We start from the raw sequence: 27,649 nt of genomic DNA on the forward strand, positions 1-27,649 counted from the left end.
GTAGTGCAAGAACTAAATTCAATATCAGTCAATTTATTATACACAATATAAGTATCTACTATTTGTTCTTTTGTGTTGGAATAACTTTTATATTCGATCGAAAATAAATTCTAGACATTTTACCATTTTAGAGGTATTAATGTATTATAGAAAATAACGTTAAATCTAACTTAAAAACTCAATTTTAGATAAAATTCATTTGAAAATTTTTACTATTGAGCGGTCATGATCAACACTGTCAAGAACCTACAATAATGCTAAGTCGCGAATTAAAAACGAAATTTGTGCATAAAAAATATGATTCAATTTATTTATTTATTTGTTTTGTTTTTTTTTTGAAAAAAATTCAGTACTGTGTATTTTATACTTTCAAATGTTTTAAAAAAACATGAAACTATTTATTTCACTTCATTGAAGATATATTTTTTGGATCCTTAGATTGAAAAAGCTTATTTAATATTTCAAACTTTACTTATATCAATGGCTATTTAAAAAAACTTTGGACTATATTACAATATTATATAGTATAATAGTATAAACTATATCGAGATTAATATAATATAATATATATAATGTTTTTTTTTTAAACTGGCTGAAAAATTGTTGTGTGTTTGTGAGTATTATGCGACATCATTTGCGAACGTAATTAAAACAGGGAAGAGGCTATTTTAATTAAACAGGGTTAATGACTTTTATTTGTGGCTAGACAAAGAATTTAAGTACGAACTTACATAATCGTCGAGTGTCTGTTGAACACACGGCAGGTGCCAGGTGTAACGAATTACTAGACTTGGAAAAAACTGAAATGCGTTAAAACACATCTGGATACACAAGAAGAGAGGTTTAGAGATATGAAAAAAATAAAATAGTAATAACAATAAAACAACGATATCTTTATCTAATTACGTCATTAGCGCTTTTTTTTTTCGTATTCATTTTTATTTCCACGTTCATTTTTCATTCCGCAAAGGTAAAAAAATACAAACTATGAAATAAAAAGGTGTAGGTAGTTTTCAAAAACTTAACCTCGGCTATTAAAAACTCGATTTATTCTTAAAATGCCTAATTACAAGCGTAGAATTTGTGCCGCAAAAGTCAGTCGTTAAGGGTTTTCGTTTTTTGTAACTCAGCGTATTGTTGATTTATTTTTTGGAATTTCATTATTTTATTATTATCACATGAACTCTTTGTACGTTATACATGTTATCCCCGGGGACAAGAAAAAACCGACATTGGTCAGACTTTGTACTAAACAAAAAAAAAAACAAAAATAACTAAATTATGTATAGGACGAATATACTCATATAAAGTATAAACTATAAATTACAAAACTATAGAATTGACAACTTAAGTTAAATTTTTAACTTTTATCGTAATTTGTTTGTTTTTTAGTCTTATATCTCATGTATATATAACGTTATCTACTCAATAGTCTACACTTGGTATTTGAAAAAGTTTTTTTTTTTTTTTGAAAATCTAATTATACCATCATTTTTTTGTTCCAATTAAACATTTTTGTTTCATAATATATATTTTTAATTTTATGTCCAAAGGAAAATATTATTTTTTTAAGTATACACATAAATCAAAATTTGATTTTGTAATTTATAATCTAGAAATATTTAAAGTGTAGACAAGTAAAGTTAATCAATATTTTGTTGGTTACTATTATTGTGCCACTCTAGACTACTCATCCATACTTAAAATAGGCATATAATTAATAACTTAAAAAAAATATATTTTTTAAAAACTTTCTTTCAAAATAACTTTAAATCATATGAAAATATATTTTCAAAGATGCTAAAACATTTCAAAATAATGAGCTTAGACACGTAATTGATCACCTAATATAATATTTATGTTGCACAATAATATTTTAGTTATTTCATTTTTAAAATAATTCACTTTTTATTCGTAATATTTAATAAAATATATGACACGATATTTTTTTTTATATTATACATATCAATATATTGATATTTAGACTATTAAGCATTACAAATTGTTCACAATATTTGAATACTGTAGCTATATATTTACTTTTTTTATACTAAATTAAAATATAATTTATAGCTATTTAGTACTTTCTTAAAATTTGAATAAGTTCAACTAAAATAAAATATGCAAATGGATTTAGAATCTACTCGAGTTATTGAAATTATTTTTATTAAATGCATGAAAAGAAACGTTAAATAAAACATTTATCTATACAATATTAAATATAATTTTCAACAAGTTTTTGTTTTTTTCTTTATTAATTTAAATCGCAACGTAAGTAACCTTTTGTATATATCTACTATATATTAAATATTATACTATGATTATTAACTAAAAAATTGAAATTTACCAATAATCTACAATTATAAAACACAAATTATTATTATATAATATACATTTTACAACCATACTATTATCATCCCTGAATAATGAATAATATGTAATAATATGCGTCACGCAAATAATTACATTTATAAGTACTATAAGATCTATGTACTTACAAAACACCGTGAAATATGTCTGTGAATGTAATACTTTTGTCTTCCATAATAATTGTACCACAGTGGATACATCGTACAAAGATTAAAATCATAATCAATGTGTAGCGATTTATTACGAATTATAAGATTAATTAAAATGAACTAATGTAACAAATGGATTTTAGTCTTCTTAATGCATGTTTAAATATCATACATTTGAATGATATAATGAACAATGTCTATCAAACATTTTAGAAATCTAATATAGACTTACAGTCATGTATTTTAAAATTTTGTATGATATACGTACATTTATAATATTATGGTATTATGTGTCTGTCAATAAATTGAATTTATAATATAGTATAAAAAACGACCAATAAAAGTTAATTTTCGTTATTCCATCTATTCATTTATGATTATATTTTATAATTTTATGCATGCTGCAACAAAGGTTAATACCCTAGGTCTTTATGCAAGATTTCCTCGGTGAGGACCAGTTTAAACGAAATGAATAAATACATATATAATTTATATTTATAATAATACAAAAGCAATAGGTAATATGTATACATTAATTAAAGTCAATGTAATATTAAATTAATGAGATAACCTAAACAATACAATAACCGATAATCAACACGAGTATAAACATTAAATTATTTTATTTATTGTATCTATTGTAAAAAACTTCATGTCAGCTTGCAGATATGTTTGACAAATAGCATCACAAGTTCCGGACAACTTTTAAGTTTTTTCCAACCCGGATAATAACATCTACATATAGTATATTTATACTGGATATATCATTCTCTGCACGAATGAATAAAGTTACCAAGAGTACATAATATATCCTGTAGGTTATAGACTTATATATTATCGACTTAAAATGTTTTCTGAAGCGGTTTAATATACTAGATAAGATATAGGGAGACGCGTAGTCAACAAATCTATTGAAAACTATTATATAAATAATAATAATTATTATATAGAACTATTATAGTCCCATAGGATGTTAATATTATTGTGGTATACATGACTTTCCACGCTTTCTCGTTGAAACATATTGAAATCCATACACACAAACGACAAACACACACACCCATAGGTTCTACTGCACGTGGCGTTTACTATATCCCATGTGATTCGTTGTAGCGGTTAGCAATTTCCTCCTGCATATCGTGTGAGTGTGTTTGTGTGTGTGTGTGTGTTGCGTGTGTTCTCCAGAGCTTCGAAAATTAATTCTATTGCTAATTAATGCTTGGGGGCTTGTGGTTTTTGATAAGTAAACATGGTTTGGGAGGAACTAGAAGACTAAACCATAATGTTACTCGATATGGGAGTGAGGCAGAAGATATTACGCAGTAGGTTATTGGTCATTACGAAACTTTTTGTTATTGCCGAAACAATTACATTTTTTCTTCTTGCCATGGTTTGTTTTATTAAAACCACTAATTCACATTCATTCGTATACAACACCACCACAGATGATACAAATTGGAATATCACGCACAATATTTGTTTTATTGTTATTATTCTGAATTCGGAATTAAAATATTAAAATATTTTTATACTAAAATGTAGGTCAACCTAAATTAACCTAACTTAGTATTAACAAACAATTCTGGTTAAAATAAAAAATAAAAAAATATATTGTTAAATGAATTAATATTAGGTATATAATTTAACTTTCTTAACTTTTTAAACTAACTTTACTAGTGAAAATAAGGGTATAATAAGGTCTTACAAAATATACATAATATAATATTATCTATACTCTAATAGTTATAATAGGTAGAACACAAATTAAACTATAGGTTGAATAAAAGCACATAATAATTTGTTATCAAATTAGTACATAAGGTTTATGGAAATGCTAGCAGTATTATAGTAGTAATTATGTTATGGTATTTTAATTGCTACATGGTTAAATATACCTATAAGATAAATTATTTATTAATTAGAACTGTTAATAGTTAGTACTAAGTAGATCATGTAATTATGCCAATACATTGATATTATTTACCTATTCACAAACTTGAAATTAATTAATACTCTGCAAAAAATATTCAAATTTTTTAGTTAATTTACATTTAAAAATAAGCTATTCTATCATAAGTATTTTGCATGTATTATAAAAATATTTCTAATAATTAATTTGTTATTTTATTTTAATAGAAAAACACAACTAGCTGCAAGGTTATATTATTTAATTTATTTTAATCGTAAAATTTTAAACGAGAGCTCTAAGTTTGTATTACTTAAAATTTAAAACAAATTTAGTATTTTAGCAATGAGGTTTTAAAATTATTGGAAATAAATAAAAAAAAATGGTTATTTTTATTTTATTTACGCAGTATCTCATTTCTTTTTAAATAATTATAAATTTTAAACAAAATAATTTAATTACATAGTCAATTGATTTTTAATATAGGTAGGTATATTATAGTTTTATTACTAATTGCGTGATTATATTATAATTTACACTTCTATTTTATTAATTATTCATCACGATTTAAAAGTTCAAATGTAAAATCCAACATTCAGGTAAATAAATTATTTTGAATACCTTATTGATATTAAATTATACTAATTTTTATAGTTTGTAATGAGAATAATACTTAACGTATATATTATTTTTCATTTTGAGTTGAATAAGGAAACAATTAATTTTAGAATGATATAATAGAAATAATTTATATTTACCATATAATATGTCATTTATAAGTTAACAGTAGAACGACGTATAGACATTTAAAAAAATACAAAAATGTTATGTGAAAAATGGTTAAAAAACTATTTTTAATCATGCCGAATGATTTATAAATATCCTACAAGTTATGAAAAATAGTTGGTTATTTTATAATATGCAAAACTTAGTTTCATAATATTATATTATAGTTATTGATTATTGTTAATTAGTTTTTTTTTTTGTTTTTTAAATTAAAAAAAATAAATAAATAAATAATAACTAATATATATATATATATATCTGATCACCTCAATAACATAATGACTATTTACATTGAAAATGAGTATTAAAGTCTTCAGATTAAAATGTTACTCTATAGCTTTTTGTGATTTTCAAATGTACTAGAATTTAATAAATTGCGTTAAATTAATAAATTAGATACCTTTTTCGTAAAATTATAATTTTTTTTATTAATTTACTATGAAAGAAATAAAAATTTCGATTAAACAAGGTTATCATTTAAGTATATATTAATAATTACGTGAATTTATAATATTATTATTGACATTATACTATTATTTGTTATATAGGTATTAGGTATGTAAAATGGTTTTTAATTGGAAATATTTTTAAAATTTTTTGTTGAATATTATTCGCTTACATTTGCCTAGTATGACGTATTTGCAGTTTATTTTTTTTAGTTATATATCTAAATGACGTTAAATAAATAAAATATACATCTGATTAATTCTAAAAGTTAAATAGTTTTATTTTAAAATAATCATTTTCTACCAGAAACTGACGTGGATCAAATCCTATTCGTATACGAGTGAAATATTTTATGAAACGTAAATCACTTACAAGTAAATAATATTTCTATCATATAGTTCATAGATTTATGAAAATATAACCTACTTTTGTACTTTTGTGTTATGTTATAAATTTTAATTAAGTAAATGATATATTAAAATTTTATTAAGTATCGTAAATGTCATTTCATTTCTGTGAAAATGAAATTTACGCTTACGAGGAATTTTTAAAATTTAGAATATTTTTAATACATAAATCGTCTTGTGAAAGTCAATTACTGTCAAAATTACAGTATTATGTAAATGTAAATGTCAAAAAAGTATTAATATGATGTTATAGTATTGAAATTATCACAACGGTTTTTGTGAAATAATATTTATTTTATGGTTGTTTAGCATGTATATCATTATTGTAAGGAAATGTATTTTTTATAGCACTGTTGTAGACTTTTGATATTAAACGCCCTTAATGTTTAAATAAAATTAAGTTAAGAGATAAGATAATTAGTAAAATAGTTATGAATAAGATTCAAAATAAAAATATTTAATAAATACAAGGTTCAGCTAAAAAAAACAAAAACCGAAAAAATCATTCTGCTGTTTAAGAATGAAGAATTTTTTATTTTTCACCATCTAAAGCGTAAAATAGATTCAATTTTCTACTAGAAATTATACTCAAAGTCGAAAAATTAATTATTATTATTATTCTAAAGATGACATTAATCACACGTAAAAAATGATTAAAACTGTTATTTTAAAACCAATTTAATATTCATACAATCATACCTTAACTTAGGATCTAAAAGAAAATTACTTATATACGAGTATTAATATTCATGCATAATAATTATATTATTTTTTTCTTATTTTTAAACATTTGAAGAGTTTCAAATTAAATATTATTATATTCTATTTACAATTATCATGAACATGTGGACGTATTTATATACATACATATGTAATTACTTAGATGTCTATTCCTAATATATAGAAATAAAATTATAGTTTCCATTTTTCACCGATTGTAAGATAAATTAAATGGTACTTGTTGCGTTGAATAAAAATATTTTCTTAGAATTTTTTTAATTTTAAATTATGTTTCTATAAACTCAATCACTTCACATTGAATATAAAGGACGAATATAAAGTCACTCACTGTTCCTGCTGTTTTGTTTTTGGATTAACAGAACCACTGATAAATACTTGATATAAATAGAACATTGTATACTAAACCGAAAAGTCATGGGAAATATTTATTTCTAAACCTAAATCAACCGTCACTATATCATAAATATCATGTATAACACATATATAGTAATGTACATAAATGTTGTTACATTATATTATTTTGAACAAGCATTCAAAGAGATCGTATGAGAATATATTGTAGCCAAAAGGGTACAATAATTTAATTATTTATAATAATATATTTTACGTTGTTGTATACAATTCTACATAACATAATAATTATATTATATATTTTATAGAAAAAAATCTTGAAAATGTCAAATAGTTATTAATAAAAAAAAAAAAACACATAAAATATTTCAAGCATTTTAACATATCTATAAAATATTTTATGACAATTTTAAGTATCTATGGAAATTTGTTTTTGAATTTCAACAAAATTGATTTTGTCAAAAATTTAAGTTGCCTGCATAAATTTCCATGTATTGTAATTCATATTTTTATTTTACCGATTGTTTTGATAAGTACTGAGAATTTATACACCCCCAAAAGTATCAACCAGATTCAATCAACTAAATTAAACTATCCTTGAAGTTTAAAATCAAAAAAAAAATAAAATCTGCTTTTTAAGTGTTTTTTTATGGGTATAAAATATTCTATTTATAATGAATAATATATTTGTCTTCCAAGTCTGATGAAATAATTTTTTTTTTATTGGTATATGTAATTATTATTTTTGAATTGAAAAGGAAATAATAATAATCAATAATAAATACAAATCATGATTTTATTTAATCCAAGAAAAATAATATAAACTTTATACCGATAAAAATTGAGTAAATATTTATAAAATATTATCTGTAAGGATATTACTTTTACGTTACTCTACTTCTATGTAGGTTGAACGAAAAAATAATTTTAATAAGTTATTTCCATAGGAGACAATATTTGCTATTTATCGATTTTAGTTTATTAATATTTTATAATATGAGAAATCGCAATAATTGAAATATACATCACGTATGAAAACATAATATTATAAAATATAAAAGTACGAATACATACCTAATTAATACAAATTCATTAGATATAGGTTAAAAAGACTAAGTAAATAACGAACCATGATAAAAAAAAAAAATTAAAAAAAAAATCATAATATTTTAACGGGTATTACCTTGTAATATGTATATTATTTTATAGGTGTAAATACAACGATTGATTTGGAGGAATTTGACATCTTTGGGCCATCCCAGTCCTTTTTTAAAATAGTATTTGATTTTATTATAATGGTTATGTTTTATAATGTATACTCAAAAGCTGTATTATAGACAGTAAATTAAATTATAAATACAATTTATATAAATTATTATTTATTAGTTATTTTTTTCATATCTCCTACTTATTTTGTTATTCGATTATTTATAATGTTTGGAGATAAAAAAACTATTTTTTTATATTTGTGATATATATTATGCTAATATTATACTAAAATTTTATCGATTTACTATATATTTAGTACGGGCTACGTTAGCTCAGCGGTTATATACTATACGGAATTCAGAAACAGTTATAACTATTAGACACAAGGCTTGATTTTGAAAAAACAATTGTTTATACGTTATTTACAATTAAAACGTTATTCAACTTTTGCGTTTATCATTATTCAGAATTAAAATTTTTAATATATCTTATAAATTATAACCATTAAATAATTGTAGATTAATTATTTCGTTTAATGATATACTATGTATATAACGTTTTTCGTTAAGTTTTGTTTGATGATGTATTTTGTTAATTGTTATGTTTTGTTCTGTGTTACTTAATTATTTATGTTTATCGTTTTCCGTTATTATTAAGTTTACAAATTTCAATCTTTTTTTTGTCAAATATATCGTTTTAAAGCCCTAATAAGACATATGTGTTATGTTATTAAAATTATACCGATTTTTGATACCTGCCGGTATTTTTATTAGATCCTATACCTACTTATAAATAGATTTTTATTTGTTTATGAAACCATCACATTAAATTTATATTAAACACTATAAAAATACAACCGGTGTGGGGAACACGGAATAAGATAGATTTATTGATTTAAGTATTTTAATTTATATACAACGAAAGAAAGTTATCTAAATAAATATAAACCATCCTCCTAATGAACACCATTACTTAGAATGGCAGAAGGATGTAATAATATAATTACAAGGAACATATGATACATCTGTCAACTGTATTATCTAAATCTATTTATATTAATGTGCATAATGTATCAATTTAATATGAGATTATTTTGAATTATTTTATAAATTGATTCATGGAATAGCATTACATAACACTGTATAAATTACATTCTAATAAATTAAAAATAATTACCGCTTATTCTTGACAATGTCAGAAACATTATATCCTCTTCCTAACAGTAAAATTAGGAGAAGTTATCTAGTTTAATATCCGTTCCAAATAAAATGATGTACATTAATTATCATATTATCGATAAATGATCGATATATTTATTAACGATATTAATAAATCATTTTAAATAGTTTTAGTCAATGTAGGTATAGTGAATATTATTTACCTTCACCGTACACCGGCTGTACCTGTTACCTATTAGTGGTTATATATTTAGCAGCTTTTATTCGTATTTTCGTATTTATAATTTTATTTATTTATTTATTTTTTTTTTTTACTTTGATTAGTTGTTCGGATATTATAGAAGTAGAGTACCATAGTTTGTAGCTTTTAATAATATATTTTAATATCTAGTTTTGCGAAATATTAATTTACTTTTTGTATTTAGTTATTATGCTCGGAAAAGTTAAACATTTATTTTACCATAGCTTATGCAATATTAATTTGTAGTTACTTTAAAATTATATATGCATTTTTCGTCTGACGCTTGAGTTAAGTTTAAACATGACATTTTGTGTTTGGTTTGGAAACCGACTTAAAATATGATCCATTAAACTAGATTGTGGAAACTTAATTTTTGTTGGAAATGTCAATCAAAAACCTCTTTAAATAGTATAATGCTTAACGAAATATTTTATCTACCGATAATATTGTCCCGAGTTTATTATTGCGTATAATAGTTTTAAATGCAAATGAAACATAATTAGAAATCATTTTAGGGGATGCGTTATTTAAATTAAAAATTTCGATCATTAATATAATTATAGAATACTTCATGATATATAATAGTTATAATATTAATTGCTTTACATATTACATGCATTGTTAATTTTTTTTATGGGTTTTATGAATAATTAAACCCTTGGAGGACGGTATTATCTTCTATATTTAGTGCTCCGCGACGTAGGACAATAAAACTCAAATCTCTGGATGCACATGCAGTGTCCACCACTGTACATTATTATTATTATTTTTATTACTATTATAAGGTGGGTTGTCTGATGCTCACGAAATATTATAAAATTTACGTGCCACTCAAGCACCATAAAAGCAGTAAGAATTCGCTAAAAACCATTCTGACGACTGGTATGATACAATGGTTGTTGCTGTTCTCGTCGTCGTGGTATGTCACACGGTGATAAAAACGCCGTAATGCATATATAGTATGCAATCGTGCATGATACTCATTTAATGTAAAACAATTATTATTTAAAAAAATATTTAAGTTTTTGAAAAATGTTTAAACATGATTTTAAGTGTTTAAAAATTTCATAAATATATTTATATTGACTTTATCGTTTATCAACTGTTTACTTATTTTAATTTATTTTTAATTCTTTATTTCAAAGGTAAATTTTTTTTTGAGTACTTCGATGTATAAACATGTAGGAAATTTGGACGAGTTATTAAAGAGTTTTAAACTCATAAATAACCATTTAAAATATGTCCCGGAATTATATGCATTAAATACATCTGAAATATGCATGCATTTATTCACTTATTTGTTATAAATGTTATAATTTATGCACTAAAACTGTGTAAAAAAAAATATAACGTAATTCACAAAATACATAAATTTTAATGATATTTTTTTTGAAACAAGTTTAGTTTACAAGTGTTAATAATATTTAGTCAATAATTTACTGCAAATAATTGATCCAATAATTGAATAAACTATAATGGGTTAACAGGCACATTTTATCATCGATAGTTAACTCAATAAAAAAAAAAAAAAAAATGTAAAAAAATAAATAAATTGATGTAGGTAATAGTAGATTTTTTATGAATAATTTATACAGTTTAATGCAGGTTTACATTAAATATATTTTAAAATTAGAAAAACTGTTTTTATATCTACAAAAGGTATTGGGACATATTTAAAGTACGAGTATACCAAATCATTGCTTGAGAGTCTTCTATTATTTTGTTAGTCGTTATTTTCTTTTCTAGTTATATTGTTAAATATATTTGATAATTGCCAAAATCCATAGTTGTTTTTAATGATTTATTTAAATTATTGTAAACTACAACACTTTTTGCACAAGTTTTTTGTTTAAATTTGTTTTTAATATTTTCAATAAATTGAATTACAAGTAAAAAATAAATACATTTTATTCAAATGAACCTTTGGTTAGATAATAATATTAACTTAACACTACTTTTTTTTTGATGTATTCATTATATTTTTTTTTTTAAAGTCAAAATATGCATGATAGTTAAAATTATACTGAATATGTAAAAATATGTAAAATACAATTTTACCTACTAACTCATAAGGTTCACATTTGAATTATGTCTTATCTTACTATTTTTTTTTTTAAACAATCAATAGAAATATTTTATAACTCTGAACCATAGTTACAAGTATTTACTATTTAAGGTTAGATATATAGAATGAAGTGGTAGAGGGATTTATCGCAAAACGTTAGTCCACTATTTTGGTTATCTAAATTTTAAATATTTATTAGTTATAAGTTATAACTAATTTTTAATGAAAACACGCATTTTTTCACAATAAATGCATATAACATCGACGTAGAATATTTCTTATAATAAGTTAATAATTATTAATGTTGTTTTATTTTTTTGTACTCTATTGAAATTAATTATTATCGATAAACGTCAAATAAAGTCGAGATGTCTAACGTAAAATAAAGATAAGATATTTGAATAGAACGTTCTGGTTTTTTTTTTTTTAAATAGTTTCCTGTACAGCTCGTTGTTATTTGTTACTCTAATTGCTATACCGTCTACATTCTACATATTAGTCTCGTGTCTTGCCGTCTCGTGTGCGTGATCGTAAAATTTTATTTTTATTTTTGTTGAAAATTTCATTACATTTTTAATTTAATTTAATTTTGTAACAAATATGCCTAAGAAAAAAACGAATGTTTTAGTTAAAAAATATATTACAAAATTCGGATCAGATGTTTTTTCAGCAGACCAAAATGTATTGTTTTGTTATTTTTATGAAACGAAAGTGAGCGTGGATAAAAGGTTTATTGTCACCCAACATCTGAAAACGGAAAAACATAAGTGGGCAGCTAAGCGCGTTGAAAATCATCCAAGTACAAATAAAATACTTACACAAAAATTTATAACGGACGCTACAAAAAGTCTATAATTAGTCACAATTTATGTAAGGCTTTTATATTAGCTAACATACCTACCTTTGAATAAATTATCAAATATGTAATTTAAAGAATTTTTATCAATGTACATTGGTAAAGATATTCCTTCTGAATCAACGTTAAGAAAAAGATATGATAATGAAATTTATGAAAACACAATTCAAAAATAAGGAATTATGTTCAAAATAAATGTATTTGGTTGTCAATAGATGAAACTACCGATTGTACAGGTAGATATGTAGCAAATGTTGTTATTGGAATTTTAAATGACTCAGAGATTAGATTTTTCTTTTACATTCTGAGGAGCTCGAAAAAATGCAATCATTCCACAATTTGTAAATTGTTTGATAAATCAATGAACTTACTTTGGCCAAAAGGTGTCCAGCACGATAATGTATTATTGTTTATTAGTGACGTTACCCCCTATATGGTTAAAGCTAGAAAAGCCATTAATTTATTTTATTCAAAAACTATACACATTACTTGTTTGGCCTATGCATTTCATAGGATCGCAGAAACTGTACATACAGGATATCCAAAAGTTGAAAAAAGAAATTTAAAAAAAGTTTTCCGTAAAGCATTTCTTGTGTAATGCATTTCTAATGCATTTCTTCCATTCAATATTTTAAATTAATAGCCCCATTTCTATCACTACCACCAGAACCAATTTTGACAAGATTGGGTACCTGGATAAAGGCAGCGAATTACTACTGTGAACATTTTGAGCAAATAAAATTAATCATTAATACTTTTGATGACAATAATACAGTATCAATAAAAAATTCAAAAAAGTATCTTTCTGATTAAAATATTGAAGCTCAACTTGTATTTATTAAATCAAATTTCGGATTTTTACCCGATTTAATTACAAGACCTGAAAAACAAAAAATTCTACTTGCAGATTCTATTTCTATTATCGAAGGAGCAAAAAAAAAAAATTAATTTAAATTAATGGAGAAATGGGGGAAAAAATTAAAATTAAGATTGAGTCCGTTTTATCAAAAAATAAAGGCTATCAAGCAGTTTTAAAAATATCAGAGATACTAAATGGAAAAGAAGAAACAGATGGAATACCCGAAGATTGGAGTTTAAATGATTTCATGTATATGAAAAACTGCCCAATAACATCAGTCGACGTTGAACGTACGTTTTCAGTATACAAAAGTTTACTTACTTGCAATCGACAATCGTTCAAATTCAAAAACATTAAAAAATCTTTAATTGTTCAATGCAATTTCCAAGGTAAAATAATACACAAAATAAATAGTAAAAATAGATACTTAAAGAAAATTGTTTTTATTTTTTTCAGAGCCATTAAAAGAAAACTAAAGAAAACTGAAACTTAAACAGAAATACATATTTTTAGTTGCATTTTTACTATTTATAAAATTTATTGTACTTATATTATTAATTTTTATAAATTATTTATCAAATTGTATTTAAAATAAAAACAATAACTTAATAATTATTAATTACATATTTCAATGCATATTTCAGTGTATATAACTTTTTTTGTGCATATATTCGTGCAATTTCGATGATATTTTAATGCATTTTTGCATGCATATTTTCATGATTTTCAATGCAATAACTTCCGAACCCTAGTTACAACCAATAAACTGCTACATGTCCATAATGAAATTTTTATTGATTGAAACACTCAAAATAATATTTCGATATCTACGGCATATGAAATAAAAATGTACGATGTCGATCAAATTAATAAAAACTTAAAAAAAATTACAGGCGATAAAATGTAATAAAAAATAACACGTTTTCCAAAAAAAAAAAAAAAAAAAAAATGTCGTATTGTAAAAGAAATATTAAAAAAAAAAACCCCGATATCTTCTGTAAAATTAAACGTCTTACGTTAAATGGATCATCTCGTATAGATGTAAAATATTGTAATGTTATATTTTATCCGTCCCCATCGATTTTCCGGACAAGAAAAATAGTAACAAATAAATATAAATAAATAGACGACATACTGTCTGTGTATATTATTGTTATTTTTATATTCGGGATATCGTGGGCCGAACTTTACACACAGGTACCTATCTCCTATAACATACATCTGTAGACCCGCTTGATTGCGTTACTGTTGGATTTATGCGTGGCAATATAAACGTCGTAGATGGGTATATAATATAATATTATAATATACACTCTCTCGTGGCATCGCAATAATACATGTGTATATATTTATAATATCTGTATACCCGTGCGCGTATTACGCCGACTAGTAAATATATTATATCGGGAGAGATACGGCGCGGGAGTGCGGAAAGGCCGGAGACGCGGTCGGAGCGAAGGAATGACGGTGAAGGACTACCTACTTGGGCACCACGCGCGTGTGCCAGACCCGACCGTAGAAAAATCGTATTCGAACGGATGTATTATAGGATGTGCATAGGTATAAGCGTATTGCGATACCGTGTTATATTGTGTATATAATGGTTTTTTATTCTCTTGTTGTTAATCTTCGACAGCAGCGGTGATCATATTTTGCTTTTCTCGTAATACGTACCCTGTGCCGTTTTGCACGATTACAAGAGGGAGATAAATAATGCAATGAATAGGTTTTGATTAAGCCGCAGTGTTTTCCGAGTGAAAAAATAAAATATATACCTAACACGAACGTATTCGTACCGGGGCCGATCATCATCCGTCATTATTGCACATATATATTACCGATGACAGTAAAACTCCACGCCCACGCGAAGTGCACCGTTACGGATTGTATAATCCTCATTGCTGTGCGGAAATAAAATATATCGTCAAGATTCTGGCGGCGGCGTCGTCGTCGTGCCCGAAAAATCACTCCGGTATAATTTAAACAATAGTCATATTAAAATTAAGATTTAATAATTGGTTGAATATTATGTACGCCTTTGCGCAGTGTTTAGCTAACACGTACGCACATTTTATCTTACCGCAATATAGGGGGTGACTAGTATTATACGTAGACATAGGTGGCGTCCAAACAACGTTACATCGTCGTATATTATATGATATATCTACGACTGTTTTTGAGCTGTTTATGGTCCTAAACGTACGCTGCACATGCCAAAATATTTATATAATAATAATGATAATGATAATAATAATAATAATAATAGTGACGCGATTATAATATATGTAGTACCTGTGTATCCTTCTGTGCAGGGGTACAAACACTGCTAAGCGTATGTCACAGCTGTGCATAGATAACAGTGAATTAATCTTTCCTTCGGTGTCCTGATTTTAATATCGTACTATAATAATATAATGTTCTCGACTCGAGACAATTAGAGCGTTGTTACCCGCGAAAAGTTGTCATTCTGTTTGATCGTCGTATACAATTCAAATACCTTGCTATTTGCATTATGTTTTCTCGAGAAATGTCATACATACGAGCATTTTGATTCTCAGAATAAGGCTGCAGTCGAGTGCAGTTTTGAATGTTAATATTATACCGTATACGTAATAATCGTGATACATATTTATCAGAATAACATTAATGTGTATCATGTTATATTAATTCTTCGAATTAACAACTTCTTAATGTGAATGTTATGTCGAAAACGTGATATTAGTACCTACGTGGGGTTTACATCCTGTTTAAATAAAAATTAGACCGACATCGTAATTCTAGTATCAACATAATACGTTTGTAGGTCAAATATTTCCACGAGAATATAATATTATAATTTTCGTAATTTTATAAACGATTTTATGATATAAAACTGGGTCAGTCGCCTTAACCAACGTTAATCAAAAGCGTTGTAAAATCGTTGTGATTCTTGGAGCAGACGATGAATCGTAATTTTAAATGAAGATAATAATGCTATGAGATACATAATTGTTAAAAATAAACAAATTAAAATCGCGAAATTCAATACTTTAACAGCGAGAAATCAAAAAAATATAATATTTCATTATTAAAGATAAGATATTGAGAATAATAATCAAACCTATGTAAAAAGATCAAACCTGAGTAGTTATTGTCTAAAATACGAAGAAGATTCGTTTTTAATGAAATCGATATGAGTATTAACAAATAGTTTATTTCTTGCTTTTTTTATTCATTTATAAAGTATTGTGAAATTTTTATTCAAAAAACCAGTGTACACATATTTAGAATTTGAATCCTAGTCACGATACATAAGCCTAAAAAATTGGCTTTTATTTAAAAGAAAAAAAATTAAATTATGTATTTATTACGTTTTGTTTTTGTTGCTATTGTAAATTATAAATACCTAAATAGATACACTTTACACTTGGAAATCCCGAACACGCTACTGATTGTTATCCCGACAGGTAACAATAATGCTTAGTATAATGAACATACCTATAAAATAAAATTTTACACGTAATTAAAAAATAATATAGGCATACTACATTTATGTGGTTAAAATAATATAATTTGTAATGTTCACCTTAGTGGACCAAATGATTTTAATGTGTCACAAAAACAAAAATATAATATACAATATAAACATAACTATTAATTAATTAATTTATAAATAATATTAATTTATATAAATATAGTGTACCTGAGTAATAAATAAATAAATAGGTAATATTTCCATACAACAGCAAAATATTATTTATTGACTAAATGTAAAAAATAGCAAAAAAAAAAAAAAAATTGGAAACTTTGATAAGTTTTTGTTAACAAATCAAATAAATTATACAAAAACGTCATGTACTTATGCTCAACATTCAAAGCCGTTGAATAACAAATTTTTGAATATTTATTGACAAAGCTAAAAGTCCTTTATCCATTTTCCTGGAATTACTCTGGGATAATAGCTGAAGGGGTAGTTTAATTTCCCTACCAACCATCTCTTCTTAGACGCTACTCATATCGTGTATAGAGTATAGTAAGTTAGTAAGTTATACTATATTATTATGAAATACTTATATTTTCGCAATAGTGTGTTGTAATGTATGTGCAATTTGTATTTATAATGAAAAAAATTCATTTTTTTTTTTTTTTTATAAATATAAACTATAATAAAGTTATATCTTCAGTTTTTTTCTAAAAACTACATTGCTTCATGAAATGTTTTTTTAATAAAAAAAACTATGGTAGATGACCATCATATCCCTTCTTATGTACGCCACTTCTATATTGGTACGAAAACACTGTAAAATGTTTTTTCAATGCTATAAAGTGTATAAACTATTATTGTACGTATATAGTAATAGATTAATACGAATATCATATCATTATTGTCATCGTAGTATTTATCTAGTATATTTTGATTGTGATGCATTTACGAAACGAGAGCACTATTTTAATAATAATGAATCGTATCTACTTTGTTCTAGTTAAAATTTGAAGAACCGTGTTTATTAGGTTCCGCGTGCATTTCACAATCTTTAAGGATATTTGTCACAAATAACGATATTTTCCTTTTTCATTCCTATTAGTACATACAACTTTTAATATGTTATTAAGCATTCTTCGAGAAATGTAATTATTCTGTTTTACATTTTTAATGAACTATATGGGTTTGTTTTGAAGTCACCGTATTGTGGAATGATAGAGGTGTCCCACTGAACTAAAAATAACTAATAATTAAATAATTGTTTGCGTTCTAACCGAAAAACTACGGCCATTTAACATACAATTCTCACAATTTTAATATTTTTATGATACTCATAAGAGGTGTGGGATCCCACTGGCCTAATATGCCTAATGGGTTACCACGCTAATCATGTGGGTGTAGAAGGCAAAAGACCCGCAGTAGACCGGTGACCGGTAATTCTACCGTAATTTACGCTTCCATATAAATATCTTATGAATTATATTTAACACTCATTACCACGGTTAGCTATTGTGTATTTGTAAAAACAAATGTTTTTATATTGTTTTAAATACAAAATTTTATCTTTGAACTCATTTAAGATTTTACTTTTTGTTTTAATATTGTACAAGTTTTTATTTTAGATAAGAGTTGTTGAATTTTGCTGTACTACACCACTAAAAAAATATAAGTTTAAAACCTGTGTAATTAGAAATCTATAGCTCAAAATTTGGTTTGGTAAAAAAGTTGAACATCATTCTATTTTCAGTGGAAAAAAAAAAAATCATTATTTTTATTTGATAAAAATCTTAAAAGTAATTCAGAAATAAAATATAGCTTTTGAAGCTTATGATTCGGTCAATCAATGATATTTCTTTTTGATAAATTGGTAAACTGCTGTAAATATTTATTTCCCATATAGCTGAGTAGTCATTGTGTATAACACAGAGGTACTTCGTATACATTTATTTTAGTAATTAATTACTATGAGACGATTTTAAGCGATTTGAATTGAGAGAATTATCAGGTAATCTGGATACTTTATAAAATTAATATATCCAGTAAGAAACAAGTAGGTACACCTACTTTAAACTGTAGTTTACTGCTTAATTTCATGTTGGACTTTGGGACGTTCAATTGAAAAATACATAAAACCCAACAAAAATTTAAAAAGTATTTTAAAAATGGAGAACAAAGTAAAATTAAATAATATGACCAACTTATGATACATTTTAAAGAAATTAAAGGAGGAAAAAACAATATTTTCAAATAATTTTAAAATCATAAAGAAGTATAATATTCTTAAAGTTTGTTATGTGAAACGACTTTTACCAATAAATAAAGTTAATTCAATTAAATATTATGTTTATAATGAAGAAATGTTTCATATTCTGCATGAAATTTATTTATCTACATAACACGGGGACGTAGTAGAATGGAACGCAAATTCAATAATAAATACAAAAATATAATAAGAGAAACAATTATGTAGTATTTAAATTTCTGCACATCATGTTAAAAAAGGCAATACAGTTAAAAAGGGCTTGGTGGTTAAACCTATTAAACCTAAGTATATGATCTCACGTTGTAAAATAAACCTGATTGATATGCAGGCATAATATGATGGTAATTTTAAATTTATCTTAGTCTACCAAGACCATTCAACTAAATTTGTGAACTTACGCCTTTTGACTTATAAACGTACTGAGGAAAATGCGTAATGTTATTAGATATTCATATATTTACCACTTTGGTGCTTCAACAATATTACAAAGTGAAAACGACATTCGCAAGCAAGGTAGTAAAATAACTAAGTCGTTCTCAGACAAATTCTTTTGTTGGCTACGATAATATAATTTTATTATTGCATTATTATTTATTATCGTACTGATGGTACTAAAAATATTATTGTAATACCAGTGCACTTAATCGGCTAACGGGACTAGGTACAATAATAAAATATAAAAACTATTATTATAAATAACAGTTAGAAATAAAGGACCAATTTAGATCATCGGGATACAGTGTTAGTAGTATCATTTTTTATTGGTTTCAGCCATTCATAGTATATGTATATAGTCGTAATAATAATAATAATTTTAATGATATTGTTATTGTTACGATTTCGGAAGACGACGATGAATGACTATAATTCAATCCTAACGATATCTGATAGACAGTGATATGTATATTGAGTAATAACACAACTATACGTATCTATTGACGGAAGTGAAATCTTATTTTTGATAAAGCACAGTTAAAATTTATTTTGTAAATACAATACAATAAGTTTAATTGGTATCAAAAATACAGTTGGACCAAGAACAAATAAGCCAGTAAGATTATATTATCACAGTAACAATATCAAACCGACCTGACCGATATGATTTAATTGCCATAATCACCGGAATACTTGGAATACCCAACAACCCCCGTAGTTTCGGCTCCGCAATGGTCTTAAACTGCGCACCTTCAATCACGATATTGCTTTTACAATATTCAAGTAGTTATTCAAGTCTGCCGACGGTTCGCGTTTACTTATTAATATTGGTTGAACAGTTTAAGTCAGATAGCTAGGTGAAAAACCAATTAATCTCATCTAATAAAAACGGATAAATTTTAAGTTCAAGAGGTCTTATGATGTTTATAATATTATATTGTTACCAATGTCAATAATAGATAAATTGATTAAATTCTAAAGTAGGTATATTATGTTTTATTTTTAATCAGTAATTTTCAATTACCTATGATAAAAATAAACCACATAATAAATTTCAATATCAACCTATAGAAGACAGACTTAAAATTTAAGTTTAATTAATCTCGAAAGAGCTAAATATATATTATTATATTCCACTACAGCTTTTTAAAAGTATTATATTGTAATATATTGTGAAAGGAGTATGAAAATTGTATTGTAATAGTAGCTTTAAAATTGATATAATTTTAATTAACTTTTAAGTGTGCAATACAGTTTATATTAGTTTATATTATATAGAACTGAATTATAATAATATTATTAAATTGAGAATAAACTTATTTTCTTCGAGTATTTGAGGACTTTATTGCATATTTTTTATTTTTGAAATAATATTTAAAAATAATTTTAGTAATATACTTTGCTCTATGCATTATCTCAGTGTCATACCTTTAAGTGTTTTAATATAGGTAACTGCTACATTTTAGCATAGTAATTATAATTTAAATACGAAATTCTAGGTCAGCTGGTTGCCTATGCATAAATATATAAATAATTAAATACAAAATTCATGAAATACTATTGTCAACAAACGTCTTGCATAATTTTACAACATTTGTTTTAATAAATTAAATATTAACTTTATAATATAGGTACATATTCAATAACATTAATTATTTATCTAAGTTCAGTTCACGGAGTGCTTAAATGCTTAAATGGTAATACTATAATGATGTTAGTAATAAATATATTTACATATACCATTTTTCTAAGATTCAGGAACATTTTCCACAGAACAGTTCTACTTTAAATGTTCATCATAACTTTTTATAAATACTGTTTTATACAGATGGTCTTACTTTGAGACAAAGTCTGGGGATACGAAGATGGAAATAACGTCCAATTGAACTGCTAAAGAAGCTCAATCGCCTTAATCGTCCTAGATTCAATGAGCACACACTTTTTCATTTCCAACTTGTCTTTTAAGATGTTGGCGACTAATTTTGATGTCAGTTATGATTTTGATATCATTAAAGGTGAGACGTCCATCGCGTTTAAAAATTTTTAAAGCGCAACTTAGTTTTCTTCTCAGTGGCGGTTAAAGAACATCTGGAGCGTGGCTCATTAACAATATTCTAACAGCCTCTCACAAACTCAGAACACCATATCTACACCATTTGGACACTCATTATATCCATACCATAAACAGAAAAAAATGTTTAGATAGAGTTTAGCTAGATTGCCGTTTACTTGGAGAAAACGAATCACAGAACGCAATTTAACGATGGCGTGAGAAGACAAAATGCGTCCATGGTTATTAAGCTACTGAATGCCAAGCGTTTGTTGTAAACAAATTAAAATAAACTCAAAGTTGTCCATACGTGTATAGAAAAAATTCCACAAAAGATGAAAGTTTCATAAAAATTTTCTTTATTTTGGCTAAACAGGGAATTTTGTTTTTTACACAACCATCGTATTAATCATTTTTAGATATTTGGTGACAAGTGTAGTAGGTAGTGTGACATTTAACGAATCTAATTAAGGTATTTAAAGTTGAATTATTAATTTAGATATATTATTTTGATTGTATAAACAATATATAGTTAAATGTGCTTATTATGGGTTTTTTGAATCACCGACTAAAAATAAGCAACTCAAAAATAATTTATTAATCAGTCAAAATGTATGTTTACGATTACCTATGTAGTCAAATATAAATAACAATTATGAAGTAAAAAGTAAAGCATACATTTTGAATAAAATAATAATATGTTACAAAGAAGTAGTAAGACAATAAAATATCTTCATTTTTCAGTTTGATTAAAATGTACTAAAGAAAAATTCAAGTAAAATTTTTTAATCTCATAATAAATTTAAAACATGCATTGCTATCATATTTGTGATGAATCAAACCATAGAAACATGTAGACACGTAACTCAATTTATACAAAGGAAATAAATACATGTTTTTAAAATAATTGTAGAAGGTTAATCGATATATTATTGTTGTTAAAATATCAAATACAGACTACTCAGAGTTCTTTGTAATATACTGCTTTATTTATTTGATACATCCTATAATAAAATGGTAGACGTACTTTCTACATTTTAAATTATATTTAATATTTCAGTCATCAAAAACAGATATTTTAGCATCTTCCGTTTAACTCGATTAATTTTGTTAGCAGATAAATCGTTTTTTAAGCGATTCATGTTCTTGAGAAATATTTTTGTTCCCTGTTTGTTATTATCGTTAAGGTTTATTTAAATAGTTATTTTTATTTTAATAATTTAAATATAGTGTAATTAATGTTCAATAAACTATTCTGAACACAATTCTTATGAAATTATAATATTTAATGCATATAAAAACTACATTTTAATTTAAATTGAAAAGTATCATCAAATTGGCTTATTTTTGTATTTAAAGTTTAACTCGTATAATGAAATTATAGTCCAAAATATATTAATTTTTTTATTTTGTAGTGTAAATTAAATTTCTAAGTAAACGATTCAACAATTTATTATATCGATTTTTTTTTTTTTTGTTATACTTTAAAAAAATATAGGATTTATTATGTTTGACAGTTTTATAATGGTATTTATTTGAAATCTTTTATCATTAAACATAACATTTAAAACCGCACTGATGATATTTTTTTTTTTTAATTAAAAATGTTTACATTTATATACTTTTTTATAAAATAGTTAAAACGAATCATTTATGAAAAATGCAAATACAAAATAGGCTAATGTAGCGACCTGCGTTTTCAAATTTTTTTATTAAATGTTTCTGACATTGTCTAAAGCAGTTATGTGAATGACTATGTAATCCTTGTATGACTAAATGTTTGCGTAAGAAATTGAATAGCAATAGTCACCAGGAAGTACTTTTTAAAATTTCTCTACGAGTAGAAAATAAGTGTATGATTAGTTCTGTTTTATTCATAATAATGCATTGAAAATATATTTAAGAAATGTATTTATTTTTAATTATGTAAAATATTTCTTATACCAAAAAATAGTGTCAGTAGTATCACTAGCATGGTACAATTATTATTATTTTTTAAGTTGGTGAAATAAAAATAGTCACATTCAATTTTATACAATTTAGTAAATTTAATTTAAAATAATATTAAAAAGGAAAGCTCTACTATTAATGACTGTTGGTTTTAAGTTTACAGAAAAAAAATGTATTAGACCCTAAAAATTAGTATAATGTATAGTTATATAAACTCAATACACATGTGTATATTTTTTTCATTTGTTATTCATTAATATGACAGCTACGAATATAAAGACCAAACCTTGAAAGGTCTTTAATAATAAATTTAAATATCCGAACATCATGATAAAAAAAAAACCTCAAAATATAAAACCACTCTTAAATTTAAAACACAAACGTAACGAGGACCGTATTAAAATGGATGTTCAGCAAAAAACTGTTTAATTCGAATCGTATAAACCTAATTATACACATTATTTAATTAATGCTTGATAAAAAAAAGTATCCAAAATTATTTTGCTGTTAAAATACATTTACTAAACATTATGCTTAAATATTTATAGGTAGTTATTAATTGTCCTTGTTTATACCATAGTTTTCAATAGATATATTAATGTCATGAATTGTTTGAATAATTAAATACATTTAGTGAAAAATATGGTTATTGATTTTTTGGATTAGTATTGATGTATCTATAACAAATCCCGACTTCGTCAATTACCTATAACAATATAAAATTACATTGTCATGCTTTAACTCAACATGTATAAATTAACTATTGAATATATGTATATTATATTGTTTTCTCTAAATTAATTTATAGAAGTTTTATTCTTAGTTAGAGGGTGTATTTTATATAATACATCAAAGACTAATGGTCCCGATGTCTTAAAATGGTAAAAAATTCAAGCTAATTTATAGATTATAAGGTGACTTTAAAATCTATTTAATAATTATTGTTTATATCAACTTTAAATTTACGTTGTAAATATTGCATACATATAGTATGCAACCTAACGTCGAAATTTTGCCTTAGGTGAAAGTATACTAAACTCCGTTGTGTATATAATATTCTAATTATTATTATTATCATCATAGAAACATTCTAAGAAACTCAATCTCTTAAAGTAGATTATAGCGCGTACAATGTACCCTTATAATGTCATCATGGCCTTATTTTAATGGTTTTAGATTAAAATCAGCTAGTGTATAAAATCGCTTTATCTATAATGACTGAACACCTCGTGAATAATTTTACATTGAATAAGTGACTTTTTTTTTATTATTATGACGATTAGTTTTTTTTTTTTTTTTATAACTTTCAAATGAGAAAAATGTTCAAAAACAAGTGGGAGGAGAAACGAAATATTTGGTTTCTGAACATCATAGAACTTGAGAGTGTCGCTGTGAAACGCAATTATCGGTAATAATACGTATTTATCTGACTACCACAGTTTTGCGATTTTAAGTCATATATATTTTAAACATTTTCACTCAATTCGAAATTGTTTTTATCGCAAAAATATAATTTAATAAAGAGAAATAATAAAATTATGCACAACACTGTGTCGAGCTTTGCAGACACAACTTTCTAGAAATAACGTACTTAATGTTTTGTTCGAATTATTTTGTACTAGATAACATGAATTTTTAATAATTAGTCTATTCAAAAAGGATTGATCAGACATCAAACTATCAAAGACCATGCTATTATACAGTAATTGTTTGAATTAATAAAAATATATTAAAAAACGGTAAGCGTTCAGCTCGAGCAACCGTACAGCGCATACGTGCAGTTCATTGTTCCCGAGCTATGTTTATACATTACTCGTTAATCTTATCGGTTTACGATCTAATTTTTTTTCAAATTCAATATAAAGTCGCAGCAAACTTTCAACTCATACTATCAAACCACTTTAGCACCTTCAATCATCGCTACATCAAAAAAAGTAACATATTTAATTAACTAATTAGGTAATTACTTAATAATAGCATAAGAGAAAAAAATTATCTATATCAGTCACTCCAGGCACCGTCAACGCGGTGACCTTTGGACTGCAAACCAGATAACCGCACCATGCAATCTAATCTGCCTAAAAGTAAACAAGCTAAAACGGTACAACCAATTAAAATAGTTAATAATCAAGTGATTAACAACGCTCTTCCATCATCAAGCTCCGAATGGCAGCAACAACAAAAACCTTCGAAACGTAGTCTCCCCTGTTCACCAAATAGCCCGATCAATATCCAAGAGAAAAAATCAAAATTTTTTTTCCTCGCCAAACCGATACTCCGTTTTATCTGAAAACGAACCCGATACTATTGATAACGATGACACTAATAATCAAAACGAACCCGTAATCACACAAACAAACAAAAAAAGACCAACCACCACCAATATATGTAAAAGGAATACTTAACTTTTCTAATCTAAGAAATGCAATTGGCGATCTAATTGGGCAGGATAGCTTCACTTGTAAATCAACTACCACGCATCTAAAAATACAACCAGACACTCCTGATAACTACAGAACACTTATACACTTTTTAAAAGACGAAAAAGCAGAATACCATACCTTTCAACCTCAGTCAGATAAATCACTCAGAGCAGTTATAAAAAATATTCATCATACAACCGAACCCACTGAAATCACTTCTGCTCTAGAAGAGATCGGCTTTACCGTAAGGCAAGTGACTAATATAAAACACCAAAAAACCAAAAAGGCACTACCATTATTTTTTGTTGATCTTGCTCCTGAAACTATAAGTAAGGAAATATTTAATATTACTTCCCTACTAAACACAAAAATCAAAGTAGAAGAACCTCACAAGCGCCGCGAAATTCCCCAATGCCTAAACTGTCAGACCTACGGCCACACAAGGAGCTACTGTTCTAATTCTCCTCGCTGTGTTAAATGTGGTGGGACTCATCCCACCGCAAACTGCACCAAATCACCTGAATTGCCGGCAAAATGCGCGCTCTGCAACGGCGAACACCCTGCAAGCTACAAAGGTTGTATTGTATACAAAGAGCTTCAACAGCGTCGCCGCCAACCTTACAACTCAAGAAATAGCAATCAGCAGCAACAACCACCACCAGCCAATCACCATTCGCAGTCCATCAACCAGCCAACACCACATCCAATGACACAAATTCCAAGAACTCAACATCACTCATACGCAGAAGTGGCAGCTACTAATACAGGTAACACACCACCGCCAAACTTCCCCGATACCCAACAAACATCTAGCATTGATAACAATGTACTAACTAAATTTTTAGAAGACTTCAAATGCATAATAAACCCACTTATCTCTCTCCTCACAACAGTCATGACCAATCTTTTAAATGTCAAACACAACGTATAACTCATTTACCAACAACTCTCTCACGATCCTCTCATGGAATGCAAATGGCCTAAAAAATCACAAAGATGAATTTTTAATCACTCTACAAGAAAAAAAGAATTGATATTGCATTAATATCTGAAACGCACTTTACAAACAACTACTCACTCAACCTACCAGGTTTCCGCTCATATCAGACTAACCACCCAGATGGAACTGCACATGCAGGTGCTGCAATTTATGTTAGATCATCACTTGCATCGCACCAACTTACTAATTTTCAAACAGACTACATCCAGTCTTGCGCGGTATCCATATCAATTAACAGCATTCCCATCTCAATAGCAGCTATATACTGTCCTCCCAAACACGCCATACATTCAAATCAATTCGATCTTTATTTTCATACACTTGGTCATAACTTCATAGTTGGTGGCGATATAAATGCCAAACATATTCAATGGGGATGCCGCACCACAAATCCGAGAGGAAACTCACTCTTACAAAGTATCACTCACAATACCCTACGAGTCATCTCACCTCCCAACCCCACCTATTGGCCAACGTCTCCTAGAAAGAGACCGGATATT

The 27,649-nt window shown here is 25.9% G+C and overlaps 2 protein-coding genes across 7 annotated transcripts in view; one reads left to right on the forward strand and one right to left on the reverse strand.

Moving 5' to 3' along the window:
* The window catches only part of LOC112594942 (collagen alpha-1(XVIII) chain-like), a 236,579-nt gene that overhangs the window by 43,576 nt on the left and 165,354 nt on the right, over positions 1-27,649 (reverse strand). The gene's annotated exons all lie outside the window — the stretch shown is intronic.
* Positions 13,672-14,041, forward strand: LOC112594943. Its single transcript, XM_025339966.1, has 2 exons — positions 13,672-13,954; positions 14,022-14,041. Exons 1-2 carry the CDS (start codon positions 13,672-13,674, stop codon positions 14,039-14,041), a joined length of 303 nt encoding a protein of 100 aa, XP_025195751.1.

The sequence above is a fragment of the Melanaphis sacchari genome, unplaced genomic scaffold (assembly GCF_002803265.2).
Source record: "Melanaphis sacchari strain LSU unplaced genomic scaffold, SCAv2.0 Contig24_pilon_pilon, whole genome shotgun sequence".
NCBI lineage: Eukaryota > Metazoa > Arthropoda > Insecta > Hemiptera > Aphididae > Melanaphis > Melanaphis sacchari.